This window comes from Malania oleifera, chromosome 1, assembly GCF_029873635.1.
Source record: "Malania oleifera isolate guangnan ecotype guangnan chromosome 1, ASM2987363v1, whole genome shotgun sequence".
Lineage (NCBI taxonomy): Eukaryota > Viridiplantae > Streptophyta > Magnoliopsida > Santalales > Ximeniaceae > Malania > Malania oleifera.
In genome coordinates, this window is record NC_080417.1 from 446,842 (window position 1) to 467,411 (window position 20,570).

The following is a 20,570-nucleotide window of genomic DNA, read 5'->3' on the forward strand; positions in this document are numbered from 1 at the left end:
TAGGAAGATCTAGAGCTAAAGCAAAATACCAATGTTTGAAGCCTCTTAAACAAGAGATGGTATTTTTGGTTACAAAATGCATAAATATGTTTTGCGATAATCAAGCTAGCATTTGTATCGCTAGCAACCCAATATTCCATGAGAGAACAAAGCACATTGAAGTTGACTAGTATTTTGTGAAGGATGTTTGGTTGAAAAGGGTCGTGAGGGAGGACTCCATTTGTGAAATTTGGATCAATTAGGCGATGTTTACATAAAAGCATTATTTAAACATGCTTTGTCTAATGGTTGAAGTTCTCTGCTGATCTCAAAACTCTCAGCTGACCTTTACTGTTGCTGGAAGAAGGAACAGTCCAAGCCTACTGATAGACAACCTAGGATCTGTCTTTCAAGAACTCTAAGCTCTCAGAGCTTTCAATTTTGAAGGAAGAGAGCTTTCAAGAGACTTGGATTGAACAAATCCTAGAAATGATCATTATGTTGCCCTAATTTTGATGCATTAGAGCTAGCTAGACCAAATTTTGTGTCCATACAAAAGTAAAGTGTTTGGGCCAATGAAAATATATATTGGGCCTTTTTCTTTAAAATCCTAAATAGGAAAAATCCATATTCCATTGCAAAAGTAGGGTCAGTGGGATCGCAAGAAGGATCAAGATCCTAAGATCCTAATGTTCCAGACAAGATCCTATTGGGATCCTACTTTATTAAGATCGAATTAAGATCCGGATTGATTAGGCAAGTATGGATCGTAGGATTGTCGAATCGCACGATCCAGATCGAGATTTTGATAACACGTAGAGAAGTTTCTTTTTTTAGATTCAAACATTTAAATTATTTAAAATATATTTTATAAATATAATTTTTTTCTAATTTTGGTTTAATTTACCTTTTTTTCAAGAATGATTTGTTTACTTTTAAAATAAAAGGACATTCTTTCTACGTAATGATTTTATCAATTTATAGTACAGATAAAGATATAGAATTGTATATGTACTCTTAGCTTTTTTTAACCAAATGAAAGTTTTTTTTTCTTTTAATACTCAAAAATAGATTCTAAACATCTAATTTTGGTTGAACTATTTTCTACATAGAGAAACTTTTTTTTTTTTTTATGGAAATATTTGGTCTCACTTTCAAAAGATAACAATACTTCTATACACAAATTTTATTTTATTTTTTTTTATAAAAAAGAAGACATATTAAGAAAAAGAATATACAATCAGATTCTATAGAAAAAATTATTTACACTATCCATACTTCCATATATAGCATAAAAATTTATTTCTTTTAGAATTTTCTTTCGTCTTTAAAAGATTTGGATATTTTTGTCCACAAATTTATCTACACTATTTATACCTATATTAAGTATAGAAATTTTACTTCTTTTAATATTTTGTCTTTCTTTTAAAATATAGGAATATTTTGTCCCCAAAATGATTTCCACTATTCGTACTTTTATAGATAGTATAGATTATTCTAGTTTTGATTTTCAAAATTCAAGGCAAAGGAGAGGCGAACATTTCAAATTGATAAAAAGAGAAACGTCCTAGAACCAAGACACATGAAGGATTTTGTTGTTGCAGTTGACACATGCAACATCCATGACTAGCATTATCTTGTCGTCTTCTTCTTCTTCTCATCTTTGATTGCCACTGTCGTCAAAATCTCACATGCACACACGAGATATTTTCATAAGAAGGAAATAGGGTTTAAATTAGCAAATCCAACTCCATAGCCACATCACCATATGAAGTTTTTCATCCTTCATTTTCAGGAAAAATCTTTGTACTAGATATCCTCAACAAAGAAGTGATGTAGGACAAGAAGTAAGACCTTGGGAATATCCTTGCTAGAAAATAATTAAGAAGAGTTGGGTTAAGGAATTGTGGGGTTAAGTTAGTAGTTTGTAATGTGTGTTCAGTATTAATTAGTATAGGATTATGTGTATTTGAGGGGTGTTTGTAATAGTTATGTAAAGTAGGGGTATATTTGTAATGTAATGTAGTTTTAGGGGTTTAAGTGTAATTTCATGTAAAGAGACTTTCTTATAAAAATAGTATGAAAGTCATGTTGTAGGCAGTTGTTGATGAATTTGAATTGAAGTGAACATGAGTTTTCCCCCTAGTATCTCCTCTCTCCTCACTTCCCCTTCTCTTCCAATTTCCCCATGGCTGCGGAACCTTGATGCTACCCCTGCATCATTTGGATATACTTGAATTGAGAGTTGGCATCAATAAGCACACCAGGAATGACAAGGAATTGACCTTGGGAATATCCTTGCTGGAAAATAATTAAGAATAGTTGGGTTAAGGAATTGTGGGGAAAAAAATGAAGTTAAAAGTTCAGATATCTTAGGTGCGACTCACTATGCCTGGAGCCTCAATGCGCCAGCATGCGCCTCTTGAAGGTCGCCTCGCCTCCACCCTGATGAGGCACTAGCCTCGTCACCCACTATGCCTCGTGCCTAGGCACACCTCAGGCGCACTTTTGCGTACTATGGTAATTATTAAATCTATAATTTCATTTCAGATTAATGGACGAGGTGGTTGAGGAAATTAGAGAGGAAAATGTGTCTAAATAGTGACTAATAATGAAGTCGTAATGAAGACAGGAGAGAAATTATTAATACAAAAGAGGTCCAATCGCTATTGGACAGCATGTGCAGCTCATTGCATAGACCTTATTTTTGAAGATATTGGTAAGAAAAGTAACGTGAAGAAAATCTTAAAAGATGCAAGAACAATAACTTCTTTTATTTCCAACCACACATGGACATTGAATTTCATGAAGAAATGCACAAATAATAGAAAGTTGCTTTTACCCTGCCATTACTCGATTTGCCACCAACTTTATTGCATTCAAGATTGCTGTTAGGCATAAACAAGCATTGAGGGAAATGTTCACATTTGATGCCCGGAAAAACTCAAGGTTTGGGATGGCAATATCAAGCCCAGCATATGATGCAAAGAAGATTATCTTAGGGAAAGAGTTTTAACAAAAGGCTTCCGATATAATTAAAAGTACAGGAACCCTTAGTGAAAGTTCTTAAATTGGTTAATGATGAAGAAAAACCAACCATGGGTTTCATATACGAGGCAATTGATAGGGTGAAGTTGGTCATTCAAAAAGATTGTCGATTTTACAAAGACTATTGGAAAACTATTGGCAATCGGTGGAGTTTTCAATTGCACCAAGATTTGCACGCTGCTAATAAAAATAAATAAAATACCTTTTTCTATTATTTTAACTTTTAAATCATGCATAGTTACATTAAAACATCATTATTGATTAATATGTTTATAAATTTAATTTTCGAATATTTTTTGAACCCCTAATTTCTTTATGCTACCCCAGCCTCTCTTGAGGTTGCTAGAGAAGTCATGGATGGGATTAAAAAAGTGATAACCAAGTTAGTACCCGATATAGATACTCAAATTCAGGCTATTAATCAAGTATTGGTTCTATTGAATTAAATAATGAATTATTTCCATATTCTATAATACTTTCTAGAATATATATTAATATATCTAATTAATTAATTATACTTCACAATTATCCTTTTTTAGTTATTGTTGTATCGGGATATGCAGGAGACATTTGGAACCCCATTGGCTCAAAGGGCAGTGAAACAAACAAATCTTGGTAAATATAACTAAATAATGGATGAATGGATCTAATTTGTCATTTTTATATTCAAATTTGACTTTTCAAAAATACGCTATATTGAAATAAAACTCTCTTTAATTATTCATGCAGCCGAATGGTGGATTCATTACGGCATATGTGCTCCTAAACTCCAAAGAATAGCAATCAGTGTTCTTAGCCAGACTACATTAGCTTTGAACTGTGAACGTAATTGGAGCACCTTTAGCATCATCCATGTGAAAATAAGAAATAGATTGTAGTACATGAGACTACAAAAACATGTTTTCGCGCATTACAACATAAGGTTAAAGTTAAGACATACAATGAGAAGAAGCCAACTGGAAATTGAAGATAGTTTCAACCCTATCAATTCGGACTATATTATCAAGGAAGATGATCCTTTGAGTCCATGGTTAGAGGTGAGAGGCGCCATTACTCAATGGTCTTGACAACTCAAATTGGTTAGATGAAGAGGCTTGTCGTACTACAGAAGGAGGTGATCAACCACCAATAAATGTGCATGATTCAAGTTCAGACCCTGAACGTACACAAAGTGATGATAATCTTGGTTTGAGCCCACCAAGTGATGATGATGGTGGTAGTGGTGCTGGGACTAAGGCTAGCGGTGATGGTGGTGGTGCTGGCAATGTAGAATATGATTGTGGGTATGTCACGGGGACATCATTTGTAGGGGATACATATCCTCCTAGTCGTTGTGGACTACATGATATACCTGAAAATTATGACTTGGCCACTTGGGTATTCCTCCAAAGTACCAATCTTCACAACCCAGGAGTGCTACTAATGGTGGCCCTAGTGGGAGTCATGGTGCACAAACTAGAAGAAGTCACCAACACCGAGATCGTGATTCTGCTGAAAATTTATATCGTGTGGTTCATCATTTTGTCGACTTTGGTTTAGATGATTCATCATCATAATCATATTGATCTCATCCAGCATATCCACTACCTCAACACTATGATCCATATCATGCGTCTGATCTTTATCCTAGTGGGTTAAGATCTAGTAAGTCTTCTTCTACAGAGCCAGCCCCAGCCCCAACCCCAGCCCCAGCTTATGGATATTACTCAGGATATGGTCAAGGAGGAGATTATGCACCTCTTATATCATTTGAATTTTCACCACTAGTAGATTTTCAAGAGCAACAAAAAAATAACATAAACATGGGTATATTCAACTATGCATTTCCACAAGGGTGGGGAGATAATTCGCAATCCCAATCTCAAGATGGGTATATTCAACTATGCATTTCCACAAGGGTGGGGAGATAATTCGCAATCCCAATCTCAAGATAGAGATGCATATTATAAAGACCCTCCACGTCATTCTTTTTGGTAGTGACATGTGATATGTTCTAAATTTGTAATATTCAATTCATGTATTCAACTATTGATACCAATCATTTTCTCAAATTCATGTATGTGTATATTGAGTATTGACTCATTTTATAGTACTTTTATATCTTTAATTAATTGATTCTTCATTTTAATAACATTTCTACATTTTTTTACCCATTACAGTACTGCAACTATAAAAAAATGTGCCTTTTTTGTAAATAGGACAGTAAAATTAATATAAAAATCATATTGCCCATTAAAAAGCACTCGTAGCATGTTAGATAAAAGCAGTCAAAATTCATTAAAAATCATGTGTTAATGGATTTCATGCTTATTTTTCAATTTTGGCATGGCTATGCATGCATGAAAAAAATTCACGACCGTTACATTACACCCGCTTCCCATTACATAACACTTGCGCCTCCGTGTCCCGGGACCATTACTCAACGTTACCCATGACCGCGATTTAAAACCATGATCCAGTCTCATGGAAAACTGCCCAGCCACGACATTTTGGGTTTTCTCCACAAAATTCTGATCTGCAAGGAGATAATTTTGCTTGTAGAGGCAACATATTGCAAGCAAAGGTGATAATTTAGCATGAAACCCCAGTGTCACTGGCAGCATTAAAAATCAGGTTTTGCTGCTGTAATTTGTGAGTTTTCTTCGTGAATTTGTTTCATTTCAGCAGGACAATTAATATCAAGGTGAATTAAAGATATTTTCAAATTTCAGAATTAAGTTTATGGGTTTGCATGATTAGTTTGAGAATTGAAGGCAAATTCTGTTAAAGGGCTGTTGGTGATATATAGCTGCAGCATATCGCATAAATCTGGCAATATGGTGACAAATTATTGGACAAAGGAATTCCATTTATCATTATTTGGGCACAATTTCAAGCTTTTCCACACATTTCTCAAGTGTGGAGGAAATGTATGCAAATCCATCATTGATGGAAGATGTCCTATGAAGGCGGTTTCTAAAAATGGAGTCACTCGTAAGCAACTTCATCCAGAACCTCATCCATTGCTTTATGAGATATCTTGGATTGACAACATTACCATACATGTTTGTGAAAGATGTTTAGTTCCTATCCAAATGGGTGACCATTTTGATAATGTTTGGCATGACATCATACCCATGAACACTGGCCATGTACTACTTGGTTCTCCTTGGTTGGATGATTTAGGTGTGACTCAAGGACATGAGAAAACATATGTCTTTCACTATAATGGGAAGGAAATCGTTTTGAAGTCAGCTCTACCAATACTCAGCTTGAAGACAATACAAGGAAGGAAATTAATGTGTTTGAAGACATCCAAAGTCCTTCAAACATTCCTATTGTAGTGTTTGTCATCCTCAATGAGTTCATTGATGCTGATTCTCAAGTCATGTTTATGGTGCTGCCAATGGAGCATGGTTTCTTGCCTCATTCAAGTGCTAGCTTTCAAGAAGTCCAAGTTTGCTTCTCCCTTTTGATCCTCCAACATTTCAAAATTCAAGGCCAAAATTTTTCGAACCGGGCGAGAGTTGATGTAGGACAAGAAGTAAGAACTTGGGAATATCCTTGCTGGAAAATAATTAAGAAGAGTTGGGTTAAGGAATTGTGGGGTTAAGTTAGTATTTTATTTTGTGTGTTCAGTATTAATTAGTACGATTATGTGTATTTCGGGGTTTTTTGCAATATTTGTGTAAAGTAGGGGTATATTTGTAATGTAATGTAGTTTTAGGGGTTTAAGTGTAATTTCATGTAAAGAGGCTTTCTTATAAATAGTGTATGAAAACCGTGCTGTAAGCAGTAGTTGAAAATTTTGAATTGAACTGAAAATGAGTTTTCCCCCTGGTATCTCCTCTCTCTTCCTTTTCCCTTCCTCCTTCTCTTCTAATTTCTCCATGGCTGCAGAACCTTGATGCTGCCCCAGCATCAAGAAGTGTCATCGCCTTCAGCAAAAACAACACCCAGTAACCATGAATTACTTTATATTAAAGGCCTGTACATCACCACCATCCTCTACATCAACAAGACCCCTTTCATGTCTGAAGCTGAAACCCAACCATCATCACCTTCAATTTGAACCCTGAGCTCATCACCATCAACCCCTTTCTGCAGCCCTTTTTTTTTAAAAAAAACTTTTGAATGCAAATGAATCATAAATAGAATAGAATACAAACAAAACAAAAAGTAACAGTTTAGGTTTTTTTCTACGCACAATACGAATGACATTCCAATGCCACATAATTAGTTAGCATCCATGGATTCAAAGTTTGGCACTGCCAACTATTGGGACCAAATTGATAGTGACCTAGGATGGCAAATGGTTTTCCAGCCCAAAAGGATCCTTTGCTTCTGAGGAAAATTAGTCAAATGAAACTAGAAAACTTTGAAGTGCTAATAACATAGCAAGCACGACCTCACCAAATGATGGGCCTTGCCCAAACATTTCACAGTATAGAAGTCTTCTCAAATGGACAATTGAGTAGTTTGCCACATTGACTACATTAGGTGTTTCATTGTACGAAGTCCACAAATTTGTTTTCTTGTTTCTCACCGTCTAAAGAAGAGTAGGAATATACCTTTGGTCTTGGGGTAATTGCTTCAAAACTATGAAACAATGGGGTGTCAAAATCAGGAGGCTCCAAAACAATGTATGCCCCCTTGTTTTTGTACCTCTCCTCTGTTGCCTGCATGGCCAACAAGTCAATTTGTTGGAAGAGATTCAAGAAAATATTTTTTTCATATATAAAAGGAAGACATTTATTTTTGAGAAGAAAGCATGCACAAAAAGGAGAATAAAAGATCCCTTATGAAATAAAAACAACAACAAAGGGGTAAAAATCAAAATAACACTCATCAATCCCATCGTAGATCTGAATAACACACTCCTTCAAAACATCCAGCTGAAAAATACGAAAGTGTGGCCATATTATTTGAAGGAGAAATTATCTTTATTTTCTTTCAGCCATATAAAAAAATGCTTGAGAGTTTATTCAAAAGGCACAAGCATTAACAGATATAGACATTCATTATTCCTTGTCACTTTACCAAATAACTATCAAACAAATGAATACAACTATTTCGTTTTATACCCATTTCTCAACTCCAACCAAGAACCCATATATTGATAATTGCATAACTTCAAAGCAAAGAAATTACAACATAGAATATCAATTTAGCCATGTATACATAGCAGATTTTAAGAAAAGTGCAAGTTAATAGCAAATAAAATGATAGAAACACTAATATAGCAACACAAAATACTAACTATGACAACTATGATATGCAAGGATCAAGGAAATGGAAAGGGGTTGGAAAGGTATTAGATTCATGAGGAATTTGAAATGTTTGAAGGAGAAACTGAAATTTTAGAATAATGTGGTGTCTGGAGACATTAGAGTCAGAAAATCAAGCCTTTTGGATGAGTAAGCTTCCTTGAATAGGAAGGAGGAGGTTATTCTCTCAGACCGTGAGGAGGCAAGAAGAGTTTCAATAAAAAATGAGCTAGAAGAGGTGATCTTTCAAGAAATGAGGAGCTGGAGGTAGAAGACCAAATTCAAATGGGTTAAAGATGGTGATTGTAATTTGTAACTACTCTTTCTTTCACACATTAGCAGATGGGAAAAAGAGTAAAAATTTAATTAGGGAGTTGGATAAGGGGGGTGGGAAGGTCACTCATGATCATCGTTAAATCGCATCCATTATTACTAATTTTACATTTGGAGGAGGACCATTATAGACTGATGATAGAGGGATTAGAATGGAATCCTACAACCGAGGATCATACGCATTGGTTAAAAAGACTTTTTGACAAGGAAGAAATGAAGGGTGCGACTTTCTTTCTCATCAAGGGAGGGTACAGCCGCGCCACCCCTGGCCTCCGCCCTCCTGCCGTTGGGGCCTCAACCGGCCTCCGTCGAGCCTATGTAGTCGCCAGCCATCCATCCTTAATAAGCTCTCTCTCTCACTCATTTTCTTGCAGCCCAAACAACCCCGAAAGCTCTCCTCTTTTTTATTTTATTTTCAGATTTTCTTGAGAACAAACACTCTTAATTCTTGCAATTTCCTCAAGACAGAATTGAATCTTTGAGTGTGCAGAGATGTATATAACCATTGAATTTATGTTTTCTTAGAATTCATCTACAAAATTTTGAATTTTTTTTTTTTGGGCACCACTTTTGCACTCACACTCAGCTGTCCCTAAACCCTTGAAGCTCCTCCTTTCACACACAGCATCCTTCTCTCATGGCAGCTGCTCTCTCTCTCTCTCTCTCTCTCTCTCTCTCTCTCTCTCTCACGCACCAGTGCTCAGCTGTCCCAGTGTCTCCTTATTTCCTTATTTCCGTTTTGATCGAACTTATTTGTTGTCTCTTATTTCTTTCGCATCCACTATTTTTAACAGTGACATATATTTCAACCATTTTTATTATTGTGTAATGGTGTGATTTGATTTTCTTGTTAGATATTATTATAATTTCAGAAAAAACAAGCAAAAAACAAAAACAAAAACAAAACCCAGCAGTTTGGTGAATTTGAATCTTGAATTTAGATTGAAGAATTCTTACAATCCCTCATCGCTTAAAAATTCTTCAATCGATTTCATTAGCATCAAATTTCCTATCGCAAAGGATACTTACGGTAGTAATTTTCAAGCGGTTGTCATTTCCTTTTAGTTTTCAATCACCAGTAAGATCTTCTCCTCTCTTGTTATTTCTTTCTAATTACTATTATTAATAAATTTTCCACTTGTTGGTTATTAGTGGAGATTTTGTGTTTTTTATTTGTAGGCTTGGTATATGCAATTTTGTGTTTTTTGTGATTTGCATTTGCAGGATTTGGAATATAAAAAAATTTTCAAAATTGTATAGTATAGCTGGATTCACACCCAAAATTGTATGCTTTAAATTTTTTAAAAAATATTTTTTGTAATGCATTGTATTGTGCATGTGGTTTCTAGTAGTTTTAGGGTGTGATTTAGAAAATTGCATAGCAAAAAAAAAAAACATGCGCAATCATATACTTTGCCTGCGTAACACAAATTTTTTGTACACACAGTCAATTCCAAGCCCAAATAAAGGAGCAGGGTTGTGTTAAGTTAAGTAGTTGATACTGATAGCCAACGTAAAACTTTGTCATATCTTATTATCATAAATTCTTACCAAATTCACTTAGGTCAAGGGAATAGACCTGGTCAAATATAAAAGTGAAAGGATAATAAGTTACGACAAGAAAATAAGATTAGATTAGCAACTTGGAATATAGGGACTCTTACGAGGAAAAGTATGGAAATAGTAGAAATAATGTGTAGAAGGAAAATTAACTTACCCTAATTTCAAGAGACGAAATGGGTAGGAGAGAAAGCTAAAGAAATTGAACAATCAGTATTTAAAGTGTGGTACACTGGTAAAGAGAAACATAAAAATGGGGTGGGTATTATTGTATGAACTAAAAGATAATGTAGTAGATGTTAAAAGAATAGGGGATACAATCATTAAAATTAGGATAGCTTTAGACCTAGAGATACTGAACGTCATTTGTTCAACACTAGTAAAGAGAAACATAAAAATGGAGTGGGCATTATTGTAGACAAAAACCTAAAATATAATTTAATAGATGTTAAAAGAATAGGGGATCGGATCATTAAAATTAGGATAGCTTTTGGCCTGGAGATAGTGAATGTCATTAGTGCATATGCTCCATAAGTAGGCTTAGCGAAAAATCTTAAAAGACAATTTTAAGAAGATATGGTCACTATTATACAAAAGATACCAATGTCTAAAAAGACATTCATAGGAGCTGATTTGAATGGTCAAATTGTAAAGGATAATATATGATATGAGAGGATACATGGAGACCATGGATATGGAGATAAAAATGAGGTCGGTGATACAATATTAGATTTTTTCAAATCTTACGATTCGGTTATATTGAATACTTGCTTTATAAAAAGAGAAGAATACTTAATAACCTTCAAGAGTGGATATAATAAAAGCCAAATAGATTTCTTCTTAACTAAGAATGGGGATGGTCTATCTTGTAGGGATTGTGAAGTTATTCCAGGTGAAGCCAACATAGAGTCCTAATATTAGATATACATATTAAAGATTGGAAGCGAAGTAGCATAAATCAATGCAAGAGAACTAGATGGTGGAACTTGAAGGGAGATAATATAGTAAAATTTAAAGATAAAATGAACAAAGAGTGTGATTGTCAATAGGAGACAATGTTGATGCAAATACTGCTGGAATAAAATGGCAAATTCTATCGTAAGGATAGGAAAAGAGGTTTTAGGTGAGTCCAAATAGAGATACTCAGGCTGTAAAGAAAGTTGGTGGTGGGATCAACAAGTCCAAAAAGCCGTTAATACAAAAAGAAATTGGTATAAAATATGGAAAATAGTAGAAATACAAGAAAATCTTGAAAAATATAATAAAGCAAGAAAAAATGCAAAAATGACTATTAGTGAAGCTAAACATAGAGCTTATGATACATTATATACTAAACTAGATACAAAAGAAGGAGAAAAAGACATTTATAAACTTGATAGATCTAGAGAAAGAAAATGCAAAGATTTAGGTGATGTAAAATGTATAAAAGACAAGAATGACAATGTCTTAATTAGAGAAGAAGACATTAAAGAGAGGTAGCAGAGTTACTTTCATAAGTTGTTTAATGAAAACAAAAATGAAAGATTGAACTTGGAAGTAAAAAATGAGGCGAAGACTAAACATAAGAGATTTATTCGCAAAATTAGAGTCCTTGAAGTTAAGATGGCATTAAGAAAGATAAAAAGTAGGAAATCTATGGGACCAAATAAAATACCCATTGCAGTTTGGAAATGTTTAGGGGATAAAGGAATTATTTGGTTAACAAATCAATTCAACACTATTATAAAAACCAAAAAAATGCCAGAAGAATGGAGGAAAAGTACTTTAGCAGCTTTGCACAAAAACAAAGGTGATATTCAAAACTATAATAACTATCGTGGAATTAAGATTATGAGTCATACAATGAAATTATGGGAAAGGGTAATGGAACATAGAATAATAATAGAAACGAAAATTTTAGGAAACCAATTTGATTTTATTCTTAGGAGATCGACAACGAAAGCAATTTATTTTTAAGAAATTTAATGGAAAAGTTTAGGGAAAAGAAGAGGGATTTCCATATGGTTTTTACTGATCTAGAGGAGCTTATGATAGAGAACCTAGGGAAGTTCTTCGATGGGTCTTAGAAAGAAAGGGAATGTGCAGTAGATATATAGAGGTCAAAACTAGAGGAGGAAAATCTAGAGATTTTCCAATCACAGTAGATGCTCATCAAGGTTCTACTTCGAGTCCTTCTAAGACTTTAGTAATTGATGAACTAACTAAAAATATCCAAAATGAGGTTCCTTGGTGTATATTGTGTGTAGGTAATATCGTGTTGATTGATGACAAAAGGAGTGGAGTGGAATCTAAGCTAGAACTTTGGAGAGCCACATTAGAGTTTAAAAGGTTTAGGATAAGTAAGAATAAGATAGAATATATGAAATGTAATTTCAATAATGTAAGGAGTAGAAATAGAGAGAAGATTAAACTTGATAATCAAGAGATTGATATTGCTGACAGATTTAGATATCTGGGATCTATTATGCAAGCTGAAGGGGAAATTGAAGAAGATGTAGTATATAGAATTAAAACAGGTTGGGTAAAATAGAGTGTACAATTAAAACAAGTTGGGCAAAATAGAGGAATGCGTCAGGCGTGTTGTGTGATCATAGAATACCCATAAAATTAAAAGTACATTTTTGTAATACGGCTACAAGGCCAATTATGCTTTATGATTCAGATTGTTGGACAATTAAGATACAACATGTACAAAAGATAAAAAGTTGTTGAGATTCGAATTTAAGGTGGATGAGTGGTTTAACATTAGAAGATAAAGTAAAAAATAAGCATATACGTAATAATTTTGGCATAGCACCGACTGAAAACAAGATAAGGGGCAGACAGCTTAGATGGTTTGGGCATTTGAAACGCAGGCCTAGTAGAGCACTTGTGAGGAGTGAGTTAGTTATTATTTCTGGCACAAAAAAGTGTAGGGGTAGACCTAAAATAACTCAAAAATGAGGTAGTGAGGAAGGATTTAACAGCCCTTAATCTAATAAATGAAAACGCTTTTGATTGAGTGAATTGGCGGAAAAGAATTCATGTAGCTGGCCCCACCTAGTGGGACTTAAGGTTTCTTGTTGTTGTTGTTGTTGTTGTTGTTGCTGTTGTTGTAGGAAATGAGGGGTGTGGTTTTTGGGATGGATAGGAATAAGGCACCATGTCTAAACGAATTTAACATGACCTTTCTTCCAAGATTGTTGGGAGATTATAAGGGTGATTTGCTGAAATTTTTCTCTGATTTTTTGGGGACAGGTATCTAAGTATGCATTAATTCCGCTTTTATAGCCTTGGTGCCTAAGAAATCTAGATCTTTCAAGTTTGAGGATTTTAGAACCATTAGTCTTGTCTCTAGTGTATATACGATTATCACTATAGTGTTATCTAATAGGTTGGGTACAATGATCGACAATACCATTTCTAGTACTCAAAGTGAGTTGGAGGGGAGGAGTGGGAGACAAATAGTGGATGCTATTCTAGTAGTTAATGAGGTGGTAGAGGATATTCATAGGAACAAGAAGAGAGGCTTCATTTTCAAAGTAGATTTCAAGAAAGCTTATTCAAAGGTGAATTGGAGCATCTTGGATATGATTTTTGCGAGAAAGGATTTTGGTAAGTGTTGGCGGAGGTATATTAGTGGTTGTTTGTCTAATGTGTGGCTTTCGGTGATTGTGAATGGTGAACCCAAATCTTGGTTTAGTGCTTTGAGGGGCACTAGACAAGGAGACCATTTATCTCCCTTCCTAATTGTCCTTGTAGCTGATGTTTTGAGCAGGATGGTGGTCATGGCGGTGCGGAGGAGGTTGGTGAAAGGGTTAGCAGTGAGGAGAGAAGGAGTAGTGGTTTCTCATTTTTAGTTTGTTGATGATACCATCTTCTTCCTAGATGGTAATAGCCCTTATTTTAGGAGAATATTGGGCATTCTCCAAGTCTTCAAGAGAGTGTCTAGGCTTTAAATTAATAGGGGGAAGAGTGGAATAGCAGACTTAAATGTACTCGCTGAGCAAGCTAGTGAATGGGCTCCTAGTGTGGAGTGTGGATATATTGGATTGGCCTTTGGGGTCCCTCTGGAGGGAATCCTAAAGTTGCAGATTTTTGGAATCAGGCAGTGGAAAGGGTGATGAAGAGATTAGATGGCTGGAAGGGGGCTCATTTCTCTTTAGGGGATAGAATAACTCTTATTTAGGCTTGTCTCTCTGACATTCCATTGCATTTCTTGTCTATTTGTAAGGTTCCAGTAGAAATTGCTAGTATCGTAGAACACTTAAGAGAATCATGAGGGATTTCTTGTGGCCTAGTGTGAGGAGTCATAAGGACCATTTAGTAAGTTGGGTGGAGGTTTTTAGGTCTAAAAAGGAAGGGAGTGGGTCTTGGTTATTTGGTGTATATGAACACCACCCTTTAGCTACATTGTTATGGCTTTCCCTCCTAGAAGATACTTCCCTTTGGCATAGAGTTGCAAGAAGTAAGTTAGGGTTGGATGAGAACGGTTGGGATAGCAATGCTGATCTGAGATGTCCTTGGGGGAGTCTATGGAGGTATACTTCTCATATTTAGTCTCTTTTCACTCTTCACACTAATTTGAAGTGGGGAGGGGTTCCAAAATTCATTTTTGGAAAGACCCATGGCTTGGGGATGTTTCTATTTCCACATCTTCCCCTTCTCTTTATAGATTAAGCTCTTGGCCAAATAGAGTTATTTCTTTCTTTGTTAGCAATTTGAGTAGTTCTTTGGTTTCTTGGGATCTCCATTCCAAGGGATCTATGAATGATAAGATGTTTGGGGTTGTCATCCTTGTTGTCCTTATTGACAAATTGTGACCATGGTTTTAAATAACAATAATGGTTCGCATAACAATAACGGTCATGGGCGTCACAGATGTTACGTAAGAAGTGATGGTAACCATGTCCCTGAATTCATTTTTTGCATTAACAAACCTCTTAAAAACATACAAATTCACATGTTTTGATCCTAAAATCCAATATGCTTCTTCAAATGATTTTTAGTAAATTTTAATCAATTTAAATGTAACATATAATATACCATAAGTATTGGATGTCATCTTGGTCATTTTAGTTCCTTTTGCTGAGAAGAAACATGCATTGCTACTTTTCACTACTGTATAGATTATAAGTGAAATTCAAACTAAGAAATCACAATATAAAGAAGTATAAAATATAGAATGCCATCTTTTGTACTCTTTTAGTCTTTAATGGAATTTCAGTTATCAAAAGAATAGAATATAGAATGTTCATATGCTAAACAAGAACAAAAATGCATACAATAAAACAAATTTTAGTCTCCAAACTAGATATAAGAAAAAGAGAAGAAAAATAAAATTGAAAGAACTTAGAGATCAAACATATGTAATCTAATGAGAAAAAAATGGGCTTATTTAATGATAATTATTGAAAAAATGCATGCTAAATGTCAAGGAAAGTAAACTATAAATCCAACAAATGGTTTTTTAATAAAAAAATCATCAACTAAATAAACCAACTTCAAATTGAGTTTCTAAGCTTCAATAAAGGAAAAAGAGAGGGGAAAATGCAAAAAAGGTACCAAAAAACCTGCCTTAGTCATTCACAGCCAAACTAGCATTGTAACGGTACCATAACAAACCGTAACAGCCATAAAGGTTGTGAATCGGCATACCTCTGAGATATTGCCTTGTAACAGTCTTGTATGTCATTGATATCACTGCATAACAGTCATTACACATTGATTTTTAATTCTATGATTGTAACAAGTCCTCGGGTAGGGATGTCTGTTCATGATCTTTGATCATTCGAAGGTGTCTTCTTGCAAATCTTTCTTTGAATTCTTGACCTGTTTCAACTCTTCATTTCCTCTCCACCCGATTATTTGGAAGGTTAAAGTTCCCCAAAAATTAAGCTTTTACATGGTTGATTGTGCCTAACAAAATTAATACCAATAACTTGAGACCTTAGAAGGCTCTCTCTCTCTAGATGTTTGCGTGCTCCGTAATAGGAATTCTGAGACAGCATCTCATCTACTTTCGCATTGTGACTTTGCTTGGAGGATTTGGAACAAACTATTCGGTATCATGGATGAAAATTGGGTTTGCCCTTCTTAGGTGGAAGATTTGTTACCTACCTCCTTCGCAAGTTTTGGAAGAAGCATAGGGCAGCTTTGTGGAAGTGTGGCACAATTGCAGTTCTATGGGGATTATGGTTGGAGCATAAAGCACAGATTTTTTTTAGGAAGAAGTTAAACTTGCCACCGGTGTGAAACAATGTTTCAAAAGGCAAAGGCGTAAGGTGAGGCATTTTAACCCTTAAGAGGCAAGGCGTAAGCCTTAAGGCATTGGGGCGTAAGCCTTTTACGAATTTGTTTTTAAGATCAAAATATGTAAATAAATTTTATATATTTTAAAAATAAGAAAAAATTAAGAAAATCACAAATATACCTAAGAAAGAAAAATTATATATACTTTGCAAACTACTTGTTCGCCATTCAAAAATTGCTAACTTGAATACATGACATAAATGATGACAAGAGACAGCTACACTATTACAAAGTTCAAACTATTTTCATGAATTATTTTGAAAAGATTGAGGTCCAAGAGTTCTAGAAAGCAACTCATATTATGACATTCCGTTTATACAAACATGTTGTTAAAATTTTTTAAACAATTCTTACTTAAGAATCACACACCCAACATGTGTAAGCCTCAACTGACACAAAAGGCATGCCTTCTATAAAAATGCGTAAGCCTCAACATGTACTGCGTTATCTTTTTTTGGAATTTGACATCTTAGATTGAGCCTCAAGGTGTTTTAGGCATGTTGTGCCTTGAGGCGAGCCTCGATTGAGTCTTTTAAAACACTAGTGTGAAAAAAAATTCAGTTCATGGCTTCTTTGTCGTGTGTCAAGTTTGGCATTTTTAGGAGTGCCAATTTTCCGAATTTACAAAGGGATTGGATGAACTTGTTGGTTTGAATATTTTCTCTCTTTGTTGTTTTTAGTTCCTTTTTTATATGGTTTCTCCCATATTTTTATTGGGATATTTCTCATTCTCCTTCTTGTAAATTCTTCCCTTATCAATTTTCTTTTGCTGTCAAAAAATAAAAATGAAATACATGGATCAAGAAGGAACCTGAAATTGAGGATAATCTGGAGCACTGAATAGAGTAATTAGCTTTCCTGATTCCACAACATGATCTATAGTGTACCCTTCATCCATTCTAGCGAAGCCAGGTCTCTTTTCCCTTGCATCAGGGCCTTCATGTGACCTAATAATCAGCTGGCAATAAAAATGGGCAAAAAACTAATATTAGTCCCTAATACAATCTTCCTAGTGATTATATTAGTGCATTTTAATCACTTCACAATTGAGAATCAAACAAATAGTAAATAACCGAAAAAGGAAACAAATTTCATAATCTACAAATATGATGACCAATATTTCAATGAATAACAATATTAATGTGGGAAATCACATCTGCACCCCCACCCCAAAAAACAAAAGCATTTTGCAAGCCATAGATCAAGTTTTTTCTCAATTTTATTATACTAAAAACCATCATATAGAACAAAAAATTCAAATGATTTTGCATGTTATTCCAATGATAAAACTTGATCATTTACAATATTAAGATGTTGGCTTACAAGAGAATAATTGATTTATAACATCACCTTTAGATGGAACTTCTTCAAAAACTGCTCAGTGCAATCTGGACCCCATAGCAAACCAATGCCTCTCTCTTTATTTGGTGAAAGACCGGGGTTCATCGAAGGATCTGACCACAACACATCACCAGGAATCAAGTTTAAACCTTCCCATGGAGGATCAAGAACTGATCTCCTAGCTTTGGACAATTCCTCTAAAGAGCCCAAAGATAATGCATTCGCTTCAGAGTTAATACTTATCCTACGGTTCTTCTTTCGTTTGGATCGCTTTGACGAGTTGACAGAAACACTACGAAAAATCCCTCCATGGGCTGTATAGACATGCCCAGCTATAATTGAGGCCAATGGAAGTCCTTCAAAACATCCTAAACATTTATGATATACATGTCTCCCTCGATTTCCATACTTCGTCATCACTTCCTTTTCAAACCCATAAACAGACGTGCAATATTTAGATTCATGATTTCCACGGAGGAGAAATAATCTATGTGGCATGAAGATCTGAGGAGAAAAAAAATTCCAAGACAATGCTATTAATTACCATAAAAAGAGATAATGGATTTAAATGTTTAATTAAAAACAACTAACAAATTAAAACATAGAAATTATATCATTCATTTACACCCAAGTACTCAAAATAAACTATTACTTTTAATATTAACACATGGATTGAGTCCCCACCCCCCCCCCCCAACAAACACACACACACACATGGTCACACACTAAATCTACAAAAATATATTAATCTTAATGTATGAACCTTAGCAAAGCATATAGTAATCAAACAATCAAACCCAATATCCTCAAGAATAGCATTCTAATTGTAACTTTAGATAAATGGAACAGTCACTACAAATCATTAATTCTAGTGTCCAGAAAAAAATAAAAAAAAAAACAATTGCATTTATCATTTTTGCCCCTGAAGGGAGATTTAAAAAGTACATGGCTTAAGACTTAATTAACCACCTAAGTTCAAGTGAAAACCGTGGAAAAAGCCAAGAGCCAATATTTGTCCATTAAAACTCCTTTAATCCTCCCATTTTCTTCTCCATATTTAACTACTTTTGCTAAAGCAGAACAAGAACTGTCACTCCCATTTCAATAATCTTCTAAAACTTGCCAATTTTGAGAACATATAGCTCCTAACTAAAGTCATGTAATTAATCAAAGTGCTAAGTGTTAAATCAAATGAATTTTAAGACATTGGAGTGGAGGAGGGGGGTGTTGTTACCTTCCAAGCCAACAAAATGAGGAAGGTTTCCAGACCCCAAGCCCCTCGATCAACGTAGTCTCCGTTAAAGACGTAGAAATGGTTTTGGGAAGGTAAACCAGCATGCCGCAAGAGAAATAAGAGATCATGCAACTGGCCGTGAACGTCTCCTACCACCACAACTCTGGAATTGGGCCCACAATCCTCAATTCTGATGCAATTAGGTTCCTTGTGCAGGATTTTGGATGCGCAGAGCACCAGAGAATCTAGCGTGCCTACAGGGAATACGCGCGGGAATTCCGAGGGATGCAGATTTCTGGAAGACCAGTCGAAGGCTGACATGAGATCCTGGATCCAATCTAAGCTTAGATTGCCATCGGGTGGCCATGAGAGAGGGATCTCAGCTGGCGGTGGTGCTGGTGGCGGTGGTAGTGGCGGGGGCGGCAGAGATGGCGATGGGTTGTCAGGTGAGGCAGTGGTGGTGAAATTATTACGTTCAGAGGAGGTCGACAACGAGGGTGAGGCGGGGGAAGTATCGTCGGCAACCAAAGCGACAGGGGGGATAGGGTTTGGATTTTCGGAAGAAGAAGCATTGGGGTTGGGAATAGGAGCAGAAGCAGCACCACAATTATCCGACCATGATAGCATCATATCCCTGGCTTCTCAGGATTGTTTCAAGAAACCCTAGCGCCAACAACAACTCCTCCTGATCGGGCGGGGGAAGCCCGTGTGAGCTTGGTCAGTAGAAGTCCGTACTTTTCTGTGGTTGCCATGGTGAATCCACTGGTCGGTCGAATTTTGCTCGAGGATACCGAATTGGTCCAACCGGTCAAACGGAAGGCCTACCTTTTTTTCATTGGTCATCTCTCTCATTTGAAAACACAAAAAATATTTGAAGGAAATAGGCATAAGAGAAGATTAGAAATCGAGAGAAGAGATATTTTGTACAGGTCGTTTCCAAATCACCTTATAATTCCTCTCAAGATAATAAAATTTGTTATTTCATCCATTCATAAAGCAGACATAATGTAAAATTTATATTTCATCTTTATTTATTTTCCTATGTCTTTAAGATGTTATCAGCACAAGTCTCAAACTATCTAAAATATTACTTTAAATTCTATTTAATTTATTTCTTGAAAGTTTTACTCCATAATAGTATAATATTCTTTGCTAGAGAATATGTCTTTTAAAGTTTAAAGAGTACTGATCTGAAGAAGAGATGGTAAGATAGATCTCTTGAAAATGCTATATATTTAATCTCCCGAAAAGATAGACCTCCTTAAAAGGTTATATATCTAGTTTTAGGAGAAATGATAAATATTTACCTCCTGAAGAGAATATATTTTTAACCTCCCGAAAAAATGTTAAAATTGACCTCCTGAATAGGTGAGACGTTTATCCTCCAAATGAAGACACTTAACCTCTGGAAGATGTGGTAAATTATTACTTATTTCCATATTATAATTGAACACCTACTCCTAAAGAATACAAATTGAGAAAAAAAATAATTTTCATAAAGAAACTTATTTAAGTACCCCCGAAAATGCGGAAGTACT

General features: G+C 35.1%; 1 protein-coding gene across 2 annotated transcripts in view; it reads right to left on the reverse strand.

Moving 5' to 3' along the window:
* The window catches only part of LOC131143961 (serine/threonine-protein phosphatase 7), a 34,613-nt gene extending 14,708 nt beyond the window's left edge, over nt 1–19,905 (reverse strand). The window contains exons 1-4 of one of the 2 annotated variants that reach the window (XM_058092315.1): nt 19,033–19,894; nt 17,808–18,302; nt 17,269–17,415; nt 7,578–7,685 (exon numbers count right to left, since the gene is read on the reverse strand). In XM_058092315.1, coding sequence (XP_057948298.1) covers nt 7,578–7,685; nt 17,269–17,415; nt 17,808–18,302; nt 19,033–19,662 — 1,380 coding nt within the window. In that variant the 5' untranslated portion in view covers nt 19,663–19,894. Of the gene's footprint in view, nt 1–7,577; nt 7,686–17,268; nt 17,416–17,807; nt 18,303–19,032 lie in introns of both variants that reach the window. The other variant, XM_058092321.1, reaches the window with a different exon arrangement.
* Nucleotides 19,906–20,570: the final 665 nt, after the last annotated feature.